The sequence below is a fragment of the Danio aesculapii genome, chromosome 2 (assembly GCF_903798145.1).
Source record: "Danio aesculapii chromosome 2, fDanAes4.1, whole genome shotgun sequence".
Lineage (NCBI taxonomy): Eukaryota > Metazoa > Chordata > Actinopteri > Cypriniformes > Danionidae > Danio > Danio aesculapii.
This window is the reverse complement of record NC_079436.1, coordinates 2,615,747-2,632,219: the sequence shown is the minus strand read 5'-3', so window position 1 is coordinate 2,632,219 and position 16,473 is coordinate 2,615,747. Positions and strand designations below refer to the sequence as shown.

General features: G+C 35.9%; 1 protein-coding gene across 1 annotated transcript in view; it reads right to left on the bottom strand.

The window, feature by feature from the left end:
• The window catches only part of LOC130239521 (corticotropin-releasing factor receptor 2), a 110,659-nt gene extending 94,435 nt beyond the window's left edge, over positions 1-16,224 (bottom strand). The window contains exons 1-2 of the mRNA XM_056470767.1: positions 16,061-16,224; positions 15,859-15,978 (exon numbers count right to left, since the gene is read on the bottom strand). Of these exons, the coding sequence (XP_056326742.1) occupies positions 15,859-15,978; positions 16,061-16,181 (241 nt within the window). The 5' untranslated portion in view covers positions 16,182-16,224. The remainder of the gene's footprint in view (positions 1-15,858; positions 15,979-16,060) is intronic.
• Positions 16,225-16,473: the final 249 nt, after the last annotated feature.

Genomic DNA, 16,473 nt, shown 5'->3' with positions numbered 1-16,473 from the left:
ATTATTCATTCATTCATTTCCTTGTTCATTCAATCATCAATTAATTTATTCGCTCATTCATTCATTTGTTCATTCATTCATTCATTTGCTCATTCATTCATTCATTTGCTCATTCATTCATTCATTCATTCATTCATTCATTCATTCATTCATATATATAATCATTCATTCATTCATTCATTCATTCATGTTATTCATTCATTCATTTATTCATCAATTAATTTATTCATTATTCATTCATTCATTTGCTTATTCATTTATTCGCTTATTCATTAATTTGTTCATTCATTCATCAATTAATTTATTCATTATTCATTTGCTTGTTCATTCATTCATCAATTAATTTATTCACTCATTCATTCATTCATCTGATTATTCATTCATTTGTTCATTCATTCATTTATCAATTAATTATTAATTCATTCATTTGCTTGTTCATTCAATCATCAATTAATTTATTCGCTCATTCATTCATTCATTCATTCATTTGCTTGTTCATTCATTCATCAATTAATTTATTCACTCATTCATTCATTCATTTGCTTATTCATTCATTTGTTCATTCATTCATTTATCAATTAATTATTCATTCATTCATTTGCTTGTTCATTTAATCATCAATTAATTTATTTGCTCATTCATTCATTCATTTGCTTATTCATTCATTCATTCATCAATTACTCTATTCATTATTCATTCATTCATTTGCTTGTTCATTCAATCATCAATTAATTTATTCGCTCATTCATTCAATCGCTTATTCATATGCATTTGCCTTTTTTATGATGTAGAGATGGGCAGCACGGAGGTGCAGTGGGCAGCGTGGGTTTCCTCTGGGTTCTCAACTTAGCTTTTTTATTCTTCACTTTTGTCAATTGGTTAATTTGGAACGTTTTTTCCTCGCCGCTGGCTTGCATAGTTCGGTACCTGTAGAGCTGCGCATCGTTGGATTTGCTCTTCAGTGTTGAGACTCTCAGCAGTGAAAATTAAACCACACTGAACTGAACTAAACTGAACTTCAACTCTGAAATCTGAACTGCTCTGTTTCGACTCACTATAATCTTCTATGTGAAGCTGCTTTGACACAATCTACATTGTAAAAGCGCTTTACAAATAAAGGTGAATTGAATAAAGAAATCAGAGAAATTGAGAAATTGGAGGAAAAATATACAGGGGGGCTAATAATTCTGACTTCAACTGTATGTCCACCGCTGATAAGATGTGATATGCTACACATTTAGGTGTGATCAATTCGGAAAATGAGAACAGGTTTGTAAATCCCTGCATGTTTACTCTCAGTTAGCAACATGTACTTGATTTGTAATAGATTTATGTGTGATAAATAGTTCCTATGGGAATGTTAGAGGAGAGTAGAGGGCTTTGTAACTGATTTAGCCATCCATGCATTTACACATGACTTCTACCAGATGAGGAACATTTTGTGGTTTGTACTGCAGTGCTTGTACTGTAGGTGCTGATTGCTTCTGCACCCTAGGGAGGGCAGAGACAGCTGTCTATGGAGGCTAACGTGGATTTTTTTAGCCCGTGTTTAACAGTACTGTATGTGATGCGCTTCACTGGCAGGTAAAACGGGTTCACGTTTTTGCCAGATGCCACCTACACAGGACTTAAGCTTGTGATTCTGGGTGGATTTACTTGTTTCATGATTTATAGAGGTCATATGATTCTACTTACGCTTTACAATTTATTTCAATTCATACAGTTGAACTGTAAATTATTCGCCCTCCTGTGAATTTTTTCATTTTTTTTTCAAATATTTCCCAAGCGATGTACAACAGAGAGAGGAATTTTTCACAGTATTTCCTATAATATTTTTTCTTCTGGAGAAAGTCTTATTTGTTTTATTTCGGCTAGAATAAAAGCAGTTTTAAATTTTTTTAAACTCCATTTTAAGGTCAATATTATTAACCCCCTTAAGCAATATATTGTGTGAATCAATTATATTTAAGTGAATGCATGTCACATTTTTGGTGCATTTAAACAAAAACAAACTTTTGAAACAACTATATCTATTAAAATAATATTATAGGGGCAGCATGGTGGCACAGTAGGTAGCACAATAGCCTCACAGCAAGAAGGTCACTGGTTCAAGCCCCAGCTGGGTCAGTTGGCATTTTTGTATGGAGTTTGCATGTTCTCCCTGTGTTCGCGTGGGTTTCTTTAGTGTGAATGAGTGTGTATGGGTGTTTTCCAGTGATGGGTTGCAGCTGGAAGGTCATCCACTGCATAAAACATGTGCTGGATAAGTTGGCAGTTCATTCTGCTGTGGCAACCCCAGATTAATAAAGGGACTATAAGCTGAAAAGAAAATGAATGAATGAATAATATTTTAGCCACTGAAAATCTTAAAAAATAAAAGAGATAATACATTTAAATTCAAGAGGGATGCAACAAAATAAATCTACTGAATTTGATATATTTTTTGGCTTCTCTTGATTTTTTTCCCCCTAACATATAAATTTAGCCTACTATTTTTTGCATGTTTTATGTTAGATTGGCTCCAGATTCTTCTTTATTACTGACTAAACTAATGTATATGCACAAATACAATATAAACAATACTTTAAAATGTAGATTTGTACTTATATATTGGTTGTGCTAGAAAATATGGTCACACTTTAATGTGTTTCCTAACGTGAACTCAGTATGGACAATACCTGTCAAGCGTTAATAAATCACAATTCAACATCTACTAATGGATCATTCAAATCCAAAGTTGTGCTGTTTTCAAGAGTTCACACTTAGCTGATAATCAATAAAGCGTATTTGGCATGCTGTCCCGGGAGAGAGCCCTGAGCTCGTAATATCCTCGAGCCCGAGGCTCCCTGCCGTTAGAAGGGCGAGAGCGGAGTTCGAGCTCAGGTAGGTCTCAAGGATTCCCCTCCCCTGCTTGTCGCCGCGTGAGAAGTGTAAACTAGTGTTGTTTTCGGTGATAATTTGGTTTAGTCGATTGGCTATAGTTTATGTTTTTGGACGGTGGGAGGAAACCGGGGGACCCGGGGGAAACCTACGCGAACACGGGGAGAACATGTTAACTCCGCACAGAAACACCAACCAGCCCGATAGGAGGTTGGACCAGCGGTGTTCTTGCTGTGAGGCAACAGTGCTAGCCACTGGGCCACCGTGTCGCCCTATCAGAAAAAGGGGGAGGAAGTAGGGGTGGAAGGGGGGGGGGGGGGGGGGAGCTTCAAGACGAAGATAACTGGAGTGAAAAACTCTGGTTATTTATAATGCTTCAGTAATCATCTAATGGGTCAGATTACGCAGCTAATGAGGAGCCAGCCGTGTTGATCATAAGCAAGTGATCCTCTCGAAATTAGTTTATAAATAAACCACACTTAATATTAGTGAGCTCACAAGCACTAACAATGAACTGAAGTATTTTCCTTAACATCAACCAAGATGTACAAATACTGTAACAAATGCATTGCTCACTGTTAATTCATGTTAGTGACATCTATTGACATTAAAATGACGTCTAATTAACATCAAAAATTGATTACAGGACAGTCCTATAATACATTTTTGACATGTTTTTACGTCAATGTCAGATATCTATTAGATGTCTTTTCTTTAATAGTGCCAATCGTTTTTTAAAAACCATAAATGCCAGGGGGAGGAAAGTGCAGTATAACCAAAATACAAACATACAAACTGTACAAATATAAAAATTAATTAAATACATTTGAATAATTACACATTTTTCAGGTGAGCATAGGGGTTTCTTGTTTAAAGAGTCTCTGATATTTATAATATAGCACCAGCACATTCCATAAAAACAATTTCACTGTCATTTTATTTATATTAATATGTTATTTATTAGACCAGTTTGTGTTTTGGCACTTAAGGAGTTTAAGGAAACATAGGCTGGATTAGATTGTGCTGTCTGCCATACAGTAGGCTTATAGGTCTGTTATTTTTAATAAAGAAGATATATTATTTGAGTTTATTACCAGAACTATAGTAATTGCATTATGTTTAAAACATACGGCACAGTATCGGGATCAGATCTGTATCAGTCGATACAATTTTGGTATCTGATCAGTTCCAAAAAATGGTATCGGTGCATCCCTACCTAAAACTGAAGCAGGAGAGACTTGCATTTAGTATGTGCTTGAGGCTACAGTGGACAGGATGAAATGGATTACTGTGACAGACAGTAGCAGTCAGTTGAATGGACACCGCCGACAGGGGTGCTTAGAGACGATCCAGATAGTGGCTCTGCACAGGAAAAAGGCTTCGATGGCAACATGCTATTAGTTTTATACATCGCATGGATGCCAGCTATAAATAATCCTTCCCGAGGATTTATATTAAGTCTGAGGAAGCAAAATACAACTTCAGTGACAAACACACTGGCTTCCACACAATCGATCATTCATTCATTCATTTCCCTTTGGCTCTTTATCAGGGGGCGCCACAGCAGAATGAACCGCCAACTATTCCGGCATATGTTTAACGCAGCGGATGCCCTTCCAGCTGCAACCCAATACTGGGAAACACTCATACACACTCACATTCACACACGTACACACTCATACACTACTGCCAATTTAGTTATATATTGTACATGTTACTACCAAATTCACTTATAAAGTGTTTGGACTGTGGGGGGAAACCCAACATGCAAACTCCACCATTGAGCCACCATTCCACCCATGAAGTAATCAAGTTAACTTATTACTTTACACAAATTAAAGAGATACCCACACAGAAAGAACCTATATTAACATATATGTTTTGATATAGGTTTTGACATAGGTTTTTAATATATGTGACATATGTAAAATTAGCCGTTTTCCTATATATGTACAGGGTGGGCCATTTATATGGATACACCTTAATAAAATGGGAATGGTTGGTGATATTAACGCCCTGTTTGTTGCACATTAGTATATGTGAGGGGGCAAACTTTTCAAGATGGATGGTGACCATTGTGGCCATTTTGAAGTCGGCCATCTTGGATCCAACTTTTGTTTTTTTTCAATAGGAAGAGGGTCATGTGACACATCAAACTTATTGGGAATTTCACAAGAAAAACAATGGTGTGCTTGGTTTTAACGTAACTTTATTCATTCATGAGCCCCCTCACATATACTAATGTGCCACAAACAGGACGTTAATATCCCCAACCATTCCCATTTTATTAAGGTGTATCCATATAAATGGCCCACCCACATATAATACAGGAAAACGGCCAGTTTAATATATGTACATATAATATAAGAAAACGGCCAATTTTATATGTCACATATATTAAAAACCTACATCAAAACATTTATTAAAACATATATGTTCTGTGTGGGCTCTCACTTATTTGCCATAGTTTAATTCCATAACATGCCAATTACATGTGATGCCAATTTCAAGTATTCGCACATACATACGATTTTTGCATTTTTTTTTCTTCTTAGTTATTGCCTTGATAATAGAAAATATGAGCTAGGCATTATGTATGAAAGTTGGCAAAGATTTGAGCTATATAGGAGACATATCAACAGTAAGGACTGACTGGAGGAGAACTTGCTTGATCTGGCCAATGGAATCAAAGACTCTGAGGTGCCGTACAGGTCAAACACCTGGCATCGCGAAGTAAATAGATTTCATTCAATCGGCTTATGTATTCAATACATTTACAAAGACGAAAATGAATGACGTTTTTGCTATAATTTTAGTTAGTTTCAGTTAGTTTTGTATGTACACAATCCCGTTTCAGTTAGTTCTAGATTTTTTTTTTTAACTCTCGTTTTTATTTTTCAGTTAACGAAAATTATTTTAAATTTTAGTTTTCGTTTTTTCGTTTGTTTTCGTTAACTATAATAACCTTGTTTCCTTTTAAAATTATGATTTTACATAGGCCTATAATATATGCATTTCACGGGACTGCCGCAGATTATTTCGAGCATACTTTTAAGCAGGTTTTAAGCATCTTAATGCCCGCACTAACTTTATTTATTAATATAAGTATTATCTTCTCAAATCTTGGCTCGGGTTCTGCTAGTGCAGGTCCCTAGTTTAGTCGAGCAGTCAAAATCAGCAGAGAACTAGAGCACTGGACCCGCTGACATGTATTCAGCAAATAATAAAAAAAGTTAAAGTAGCAGTTTGGTATTAAACCAACCAAACGGTGAACGCGTCACCGCATAACAATTTATTATTTATTTATCGTCACTTAAACATCATAACAGTCATTAGGGTTGGGTCGATAGACAATGCCATCGTCCATCGCCGATGGCCAATAGACAACACGATGCTGAGCCGGCATCGCCGATCCTGAGGCTCCGTTTAAACTAGTAAGTCTTAGTTTTAAAATGCCATTTTAGAACGAAAATTATTCACATCCACACTGTGTTTTACCTAGCATTTCTGAACAGCCCTCCATCCGCTGAAAACGCACATCATGTGACCACACACACACACACACACACACAGCCATACATACTGTCATGCGCTCGTCTGAGCTCCAGAGTGCAGTGCACGTCGGACAGTTCATCAAGGATGTACCACTGGATCGCGTCTCACTATAGTTGTTAAACGTGATTCATCTCGTCTCTGTCTAATGACTCTTTGATTTTTTGAATCCTTTAGGTAACGTGTCACAGCGTCAGTAAACTGCTTCAATATTTCGCTTTCACGCTTGTACTTAGTAATTTTAGTGAAAACCTCAGATACTGTTGGTTGGTTCCTGTTGGTTGTGCACCTTTTTTACCAACCAAGTGTGTCGACGCCATTATAACGACACAGATCACTCTGCCTATTCATGCCAGAGTCCTGCGGAAAAAGTGATTGACAGGTGGTAATTTGTGTGTACCTTATCTTTATTTATTTATGATTTGGTTATGGGTAAAACAAAGACCATGCGGTTAGTATGGTCTTAGTTGAAACTGTAGGCTACAAATAATTAATTTGTTATGAAATAATTAATTATTTATAAATAATCACAACCCTAATAGTCATAATACATTAAATTATTTGACATATATTAAAAATTGTATTTCGATTAATAACAGCTGGTGGCCCCCTGCATTGTCACGGCCCCCTGGTTGAAAACCACTGGTCTAAATGATCAATGCCTAAAAGGGTCAGTTTCAAAGAGTTATAAAACATTATCTGTGTGGTATTTTGAGCTGAAACTTCACACACACACTCACGCACATCAGAGACTTATTTTACATCTTGTAAAAAAGGGGAATCATTTTGGCACACACAAAAAAAGATCATTTTGACCAATACACTGATTTTTAGGCTAATGTATATGTGCAAGGGATAGCTCACCCAAAAAGGAAATATGTACTCACTATTTACTCACCCTCAAGTGGTTCCAAACCTTACTTTATTAGTTACTTTATCCTATTGAACACAAATATAGGAGAAAACGATCAGCAAATGATAATAGGATTTTTATTTTTCGGTGAGCTATCCCTTTAAGACTGATTTTGTGGTCCATGGACCTGCAGGGTCACATTTGATGAATTACTGCTGCCACGAATGGTGTAAAAACGCTGCATTTAAATAAACCGCACTCAAATCGCTTTACGCATTCAGAGGTGCAGAATCCACCTGGTGCCAAAGTGCATCTGAACACCTGATTGGTGGAGAGGAGGCAGAGTGAAGGAGCCAATTAAAAGATACGGGACGGTCAGGAGGCCATGGCTGATAGACAGAGGCCAGCGGACAAATTGGGATTGGATGAACCGCGAGGCCAGGATCATCGCACAATATTAACTGCAGCACGCAAACACTGCTGACCTTTGCGAATGAAACACATAACAAACCTAATTATAAACCCCAGAAGCATGTTTGTGCAGAAAAGACTCATGGCACAGTGCTGTACACCAACGAGGTGGCAAATTGGATTAGTTACGCCAGTAAAGGAGATGCCAGATTTGTGAAATAAAAAATAAAATGCATAAAGAGTCTATAAAATTGCAATTTAATCAGGAGGTCACTATATGAGTATTACTATTTAAAGAATGCATTCAGAGCTAAGCAATGAGAGGCTTAGGTTTAGGCACTGCATTATCTTCTAATGTGAAAGTCACATCAATATGCTGAACAAAGTTGCATGCTGTGCCGGCACACAGGGGGATGCCGATAAGTACCGATTTGTGCTCATAACTGCCAGCCACCACAGGAGATAACAGACGCTCTCATTCTCTTACAAATTTTATTCCCTCGAACATCCACAGTTCTCTTTAAAACCCACAATATACTATTTCAATCATTACTGAGTAAACATTTAAAGGGGACCTAATATGCAAAAATCAGTGTTTAAAGGGTCACGAATAGGGGTGTCAAAATTAACTGTTTCTTCTGTGCACCGCCATGCAGACGCGGACAATTCGGTATCGTTTCAGTAATAATCATAACTGGTTATTATGTACTGATGTCATTTATCTCATATGCGCTCTGTCGCGAGGGAGGTGAGCACGGTATTTACAACACTACAGGCGGCAACTACTTAAAAATTTCACTGTGTGTGTGTGTGTGTGTTTACTGAAAAGTCTTTCACTGACACTTAGAGCAGAACCCCTTATTTCTCTGCGATTGAGGGAACGAAATTACTCCATTTCTCTCTCTCTCTCTCTCTCTCACTGTGGCCCATTTCATCTGCTGGCGTGACTTTTCCTCTCGGCTGCTGGTGTGACTTTTCCTCCCTTCTCTTTTCCTCTCGGCTGTATGCATTCCCGCGGCTGTACCTGTGCATTGTCGCGGGACCCGACCAGATTTCATGCGGCGCGGGAATAAATTTCCGAATAAAGCGCAGCAGCGGTCGGTAACTCTGGTGTAGCTTTAACAGGAGTGGGCGGTCTCACAATATCGCTCCCGAGCGAGCAAGCAAGCAAGCGTGCGTGGAGTGTGTGTTTGTTTGGTGCTGTCTATGTTTGTGTATGTGTGTGAATGATAGACAGTGTGGTGCTGTGTGTTCGTGTGTGTGTGTGTGTATACAGACAGCTTGCTATAGCCACCCCCCAAAATACAACACTGTGTATGGAAAGCATCATCAATGCACCGTGATGCACCGAGATATCGAATTGAACCGAATCGATGGCATGATAATCGTAACCGAATCAAACCGTGAGACCAGTATAGGTTCACACCTTTAGTCACGAAACACCAAAACACAGTCATATATGTGTCCCACGCTGCTATAAACACTAATAGGACACAAAACAAAACAACTTATATAAAAATATATATCGTTATCGTTCAATATGGAAAATAATTATCGAGATTGCATGTTTGCCAGATTGCCCAGCCCAAGTTAACCGCATTACTATGAATAAGGAAAAGTGCAACGCTCAGTATGGCTGACACAGTGAAGAAAGTCCCGCCTTCTGGTCAATAGCCTATGGCTACCATTGAAAACAGCCGTAAAGAAGATTGGTGTCATGTCAATCTTTGCGCATGCGCAGTAGCAAGCTGGAAATGATGTGCTTTAGATATAATTAGAGCTTAAGCAACAACAATTATGGCACAGATTTAGTTGCTGGTTTAAAATACTGTATGTAATTTAATCGTAAATTCAGCATGCAGTATTTGAGATTTCAGGATTCCCCATTCATTTAGATAGTGCTTCGGGTCTTGGATGAGTTTGGAGTGAACTTACCTTCCATAAAAGGGACTTTGCTCTAACTTTACTCCTTAAAGATACTGTAACACTTTGAATTCACTGATAACTCTAAAAGTGGTTAAGTATAAGAAAGTACATTTTAATTAAAGGCATAATTCACCCGAATATTAAAATTCTCTCATCATTTACTCACCCTTTACTTGTTTCAAATGTTTCTTTCATCCAATGAACACAAAAGAAGATATTTTGAATAATGTTGGAAACCTGTAACCATTGACTTGTATTTGTTTTTCCTACTATGGAAGTCAATGGTTACAAGCTTCCAGATTTCTTCAAAATATCTTCAATTGTGTTTAACAGAAAAAGCTTTGGATCCAGTAAAGGGTGAGTAAACAAGACAGAATTTTCATTTTTGGGGTGAACTATCCCTTTAAGAGTTGTTTTTATGTTTTAAGACAAACATAAAGTATAAGTCAAATGACTTACAAATTATATAAGTTACACCATAACAAATGCAATCTGTCTTTTGAACAGCAGTGTAACACAAATGCTTCATGATCTAAACAGGGTCTTATTGATTATATAATAATGAGCAGTATAATTACATAATCATTCAACACAACAATGTCAGAAATTATCAATGGTTTGGGTGTGATATTTGCCCCCTGGAATTGATTTAAAGTGGCAATGCATTGCTCATTTTATACAGACATATTTCAAAACTTGAAAAAAAATGCAATAATGTGTAAAACACTTGAAGAAAGCAATTAAAAAACATCCAATATAATCAACATCAAGCAAAACAACAGATTTGTAATGTACAACATATCCTGATACAATAAATTAATTGATGTGTTTGAAATAACTGGGTTGCCCAGTGTGCAATTGTACAGCATTGCTGTCTAGCATCATATTATAATACATAATAATCATAATTCCCAATTATATATTGAGTTTTCCACATATATTTTCAGCTAATCAATAATCAAAACAGCTGTATATGTTTTGCATATTTATGAAAATCCTGCAAAACAAAAGCACGAGTCAAATTTTTCATTTAAGCCAAGTTAAGTTGACATGTCATGGTATTTTTAGGCACATCTCTTTATTAAAAAACAAAAATAGAACGTATCCTTGCATTACTGAAGGTCAGCATGGAGGCAATGTATCGTGCATGAGCATGCAAGAGCATGTGTGTCTGCGTGTGTCTGTGTGTGTGTTAAGAACTTCACAGGCTCACAGTCCTGCTTCATTTCACACATTAAAGCAAAGAACGTGTGGAAGGGCAGATAACATTGCCCACAGAAGCACAAATGCTGAACGATAGTCTAAACTGCTATCGTTAAATCAATTATATGAATAAAGATCGCATGAGTTAGAATTGAGAGGAAAATGTCAGGGCTATTTTTAAAATCACTTGGTATGTTATAAATAGGAATGATACAATATCTACGTATCTATATGTTGCAAAAAGAAAAAGCTTTTTAATTTCTTAATGTTTTGTTTCTAGTCCAGATATCTAAAAAATATTTTATTTTTATTTGTTTTTTTTTTTAACAAATTTTCAAGTAAATTGAATTTGATTTAATAATTGTTTAGTAAATATTTGGACTCCAAACAAGACAAAAACTCGAGTAAAAAATGAATGTATTTATTTATATTTATTTATATAGTGTATTTATCTTTACCCCTGGCTTCACTGCTGAAAAAAAAAGATAGAAACCATCACAGACGTATAATGTTTTCTACTACAAACACCATTAAAACATCAAACCATCAATATAAATCAAACCAACCATTAAACCATTCAGTTTTAACCATCAAAGCCATTATATTGTAATGAGTTCAGATCTGTTTTGGCACAGATGCCACAAAATGCCCAGTTTCAGACCAATAGTTTACATTAAAACCATTACAATTTTTAAAATATAGTATTTTTATTGCTGAAATCAGCTGAATTACTTAGCTGAACACTTATTTGAATGTATTTAAACTCTTAACCTGTCCACCAAACATACAATACAGCACAGCGATGCACAATTAAGGTAAAGTTGGTTTTATATTCGCACATTCATTCAACTACAAACTCTATTAAAACATCAAACCATCAATTTAAACCAAACCAACAATTAAACCATCCAATTTTAACTATCAAAACCAATATATTGTGATGAGTTCAGATCTGTTTTGGCACTGATGCTACCAAATGCCCAGTTTTAGACCAATAGTTTACATTAAAACCATTACAATTTTTAAAATATATTATTTTTATTGCTGAAATCAGCTGAATTACTTAGCTGAATAACACTTATTTGAATGTATTTAAACTCTTAACCTGTCCACCAAACATACAATACAGCACAGCGATGCACAATTAAGGTAAAGTTGGTTTTATATTCGCACATTCATTCAACTACAAACTCTATTAAAACATCAAACCATCAATTTAAACCAAAAGAACCATTAAATTTTAACTATCAAAACCAGTATATTGTAATGAGTTCAGATCTGTTTTGGCACAGAGGCCACTAAATAACTAGGTTCAGACAAGTAGTTTACATTAAAACCAGTATAATTTTAAAATATAGTATTTTTATTGTTGAAATCAGCAGAATTACATAGATGAACACTTATTTAAATGTATTTAAACTCTTAACCTGACCACCAAACATACAGTACAGCACAGTAATGCACGATTGAGGTAAAGTTGGTTTTATATTCGCACATTTGTTCAACTACAAACTCTATTAAAACATCAAACCATCAATTTAAATCCGATCAACCATTAAACCGTTACATTGTAACCATCAATACCAATATATTGTGATGAGTTCAGATCTGTGTTGGCACAGATGCCACCAAATGACCAGTTTCAGACCAATAGTTTACATTAAAACCATTACAATTTTTAAAATATAGTATTTTTATTGCTGAAATCAGCTGAATAACACTTATTTGATTGTATTTAAACTCTTAACCTGACCACCAAACCTACAGAACAACACAGCAATGCACAATCAAGGTAAAGTTGGTTTTATATTCGCACATTCATTCAACTACAAACACCATTAAAACATCAAACCATCAATTTAAATCAAACCAATCATTAAACCACTACAGTCTTACTATCAAAACCAATATATTGTGATGAGTTCAGATCTCTTTTGGCACAGATGCCACCAAATGACCAGTTTCAGACCAATAGTTTACATTAAAACCAGTATAATCAAAAATATATGTATTTTTATTGCTGAAATCAGCTGAATTACTTAGCTGAATACCAGAGATGTATAGTACTTTACTGGAGTATTGTTTTTTTCTCCTACTTCCACTTTTACTTAAGTACATATTTTCGATGAGTTTAATACTTTTACTCCGATAGATTTTTTATGAGCTGCATCGTTACTCGTTACTAGAGGTGTCAAAATGGTCGAAATCGGTTCAGTAATAGATCATAACGGGTTATTACGTACTGACGTCATTTATCTCCTATGTGCGGTGTCGCAATACTATGGCGAAGGACGGAGGCGCGAGGGCGAGTGAAGGCGGCACAGCACACGAGCCGCTATTTCACTGCTACAGAGAAATGTTGTGAGACTCCATCTCTGCCTCTCTCACTTTGGAGATTTGACCCGCTGGCCTGGTAGGCGTGTATGAGGTGCAAGTTTTCTCCACTGTGTCTATTATAGATTACCTGTGATAACCGCGTATTATACATACATAGACTGTAACCGCGGCTGTTCTTCCCGCCATTAGTGAACAACGCTTTCATTTCTAAAGCCGATATCAGCCCTTTCTGTTGAGAAGGTGAAGACAATAACTAATCAAACGGGTGTAAGACCTCGCCTGTCAGCGTTTAAAAAGCAGGCGGGAGAATATTTACATTAGTTTATTTGCTATAAATGCTCATGCTGTCTTCTGTGCATGAGTTTTGTTTGATGCATTCAGAAAGAGTGTTTTCTTTGAGCGGGTCAAATTAAGGGTACAGTTCATATATCTTACTGCTGTATTAAAGGACACAATTGTATTACAAGTAACCATTTAACTGTCACACCAAGAAAAAACCAATATAATTTTTTTTATTTATTGCATTTCTTAATTCCTAATGTCGCTAGTTAACACAATCAATACATTTTCCCCCAACACATCCCATAATTTCTAAAATATCAGCCTCTACCAAATGGTTGAGATGTTGGTTTATGGTAAAAGTACCAGAATGAATAAATATACTATAAAATATGAAGTTTAAGACCAATTTAATTAAAACATAATCAAAACGAAACATTTTTGAATACTAAATCATAGCCATAAGCCATAAAATATTTCAGATTTTCATTTAACACAGTAATATACACGTTTTCTTTTTTTTACAATAAAATCAAAATCAAGTGAATTAGAACGTTCGTTTACAACCAGTAATTTGTGCTCCCAAATTGGGTTTCAATAGCGTTTTGAGTGGATTATGGACTGTTTTTGTGACACACAACTTTGAAAGGTGTGTGTTAAAGCTGTTATAATCGGTCAGATCTGTGGTTCAAGCGTGAGAGAAAAACAGTATTGTAAGTTATGTTTCTTTTCGTTCTGCTTAATGACGTGCCCCCAAAAAAGAGATTTAAAATAAACAAAACAATATGATGTCTTTTGACTGCATTCTTTAATAACTACATTACACAATACTTGTACTTTTACTTTCAGTACTTGAGTAGTAAATTTTGAAATAAACTACTTGCAATACTTAAGTACAAAAAATGTTGAATACTTTAGTACTTCCACTTAAGTATGGTGCTTAAAGAGCACTTTTACTTCTACTCAAGTCACTTTTTGATAGAGTACTTGTACTTTTACTTAAGTCTGGGTCTCTAGTACTTTATACATCTCTGCTGAATACTTATTTGAATGTATTTAAACTCTTAACCTGTCCACCAAACATACAGTACAGCACATCAATGCACAATTAAGGTAAAGTTGGTTTTATATTCGCACATTCGTTCAACTACAAACACCATTAAAACATCAAACCATCAATTTAAACCAAACCAACCATTAAACCATTAAATTTTAACTATCAAAACAATATATTGTAATGAGTTCAGATCTGTTTTGGCACTGATGCCACCAAATGCCCAGTTTCAGACTTATAGTTTACATTAAAACCCTGACAATTTTTAAAATATTGTATTTTTATTGCTGAAATCAGCTGAATTACTTAGCTGAATACTTATTTGAATGTATTTAAACTCCTAACCTGACCACCAAACATACTGTACAGCACATCAATGCACAATTAAGGTAAAGTTGGTTTTATATTCACACATTCGTTCAACTACAAACTCTATTAAAACATCAAACCATCAATTTAATCCAAACCAACCATTAAACCATCCAATTTTAACTATCAAAACCAATATATTGTAATGAGTTCAGATCTCTTTTGTCACAGATGCCACCAAATGCCCAGTTTCAGACCAATAGTTTACATTAAAACCAGTATAATTAAAAATATAGTATTTTTATTGCTGAAATCAGCTGAATAACACTTATTTGAATGTATTTAAACTCTTAACCTGACCACCAAACACACAGTACAGCACAGTAATGCATGATTGAGGTAAAGTTGGTTTTATATTCGCACATTCGTTCAACTACAAACTCTATTAAAACATCAAACCATCAATTTAAACCAAACCAACCATTAAACCATTCAGTTTTAACTATCAAAACCAATATATTGTAATGAGATCAGATCTGTTTTGGCACAGATGCCACCAAATGCCCAGTTTCAGACCAATAGTTTACATTAAAACCAGTATAATTAAAATATATGTATTTTTATTGCTGAAATCAGCTGAATAACACTTATTTGAATGCATTTAAACTCTTAACCTGACCACCAAACATACAGAACAATACAGTACAGTAATTAATTGAGGTAAAGTTGGTTATGTATTCGCATATTCGCTCTGTGACAACTTGTGACACACTTCCTATATTGTTTACCATTAATACTTGGCCTGAAATGGCATAAGTATGACTTCGAAACAACATTAGCACTATTTATTTAACTGTGAACAATGTTGTACTTTGATAGTCATTGGCTGCTATATGATTTCCCTATTCAGGAATTGAAAAGAATACTTTTCTGAAATTATATTTTTAAGGAGAAAGTCAGAATGTGCGAATAAAAAAACTAATTTACCTCAATACTGCACATAACTCTCTCTCTTTCTCCACAGACGAACAGTAAGCTTAAGGCAGCCACTTACTTGTGGTGTTGTATTTGACGCCGTTAATATACTCCGGACACGGTCGCTCAATGATTCGCCCAGAGTTGCTCTTTGGCCAGCAAGTTCCGATTTCATCCGTGGTGGCGTTACAATAGACACCTTAGAGGAGAACACAACCGGTGCTGATTAATGTGCATTAAAAGAGCTGAGTGAATCATAAACACAGAATGTAATCCCCCACCATCGACGCTCATCGACGCAAAAGACGAATTCTCGTATAAAGTGTCCTGAAAAGCGTCCAGAAGAGTACAGTTGGGGTCGCCGAATTCCTCAAGGAAGAACTGAAACAGGGACGCGTCCATGGTTCAAACGCGTTAGTTCGAGCGCAAATGAGGGATGGTTAACAAAAAAAAAAAAAGGCAGAATGAGGGATGAGTCTTCCTCCCTGGCAACTTGACACAGTTTTCGTCTTGGCTGATGACAAATGCGCCCTCGCAGCGCCGCTCCAGCTAATCTCGGGATTGTTCTGTGCGCGCGTTCCATTGACAGAATGATGGTGATGTCATAATGGAATGTCAAGGATCAAAGCGGCCGCTCAGGGGATATTTCCCCGCTGAAGACATGATTTTGGGACTTCAATACGTTGTAGAGCAT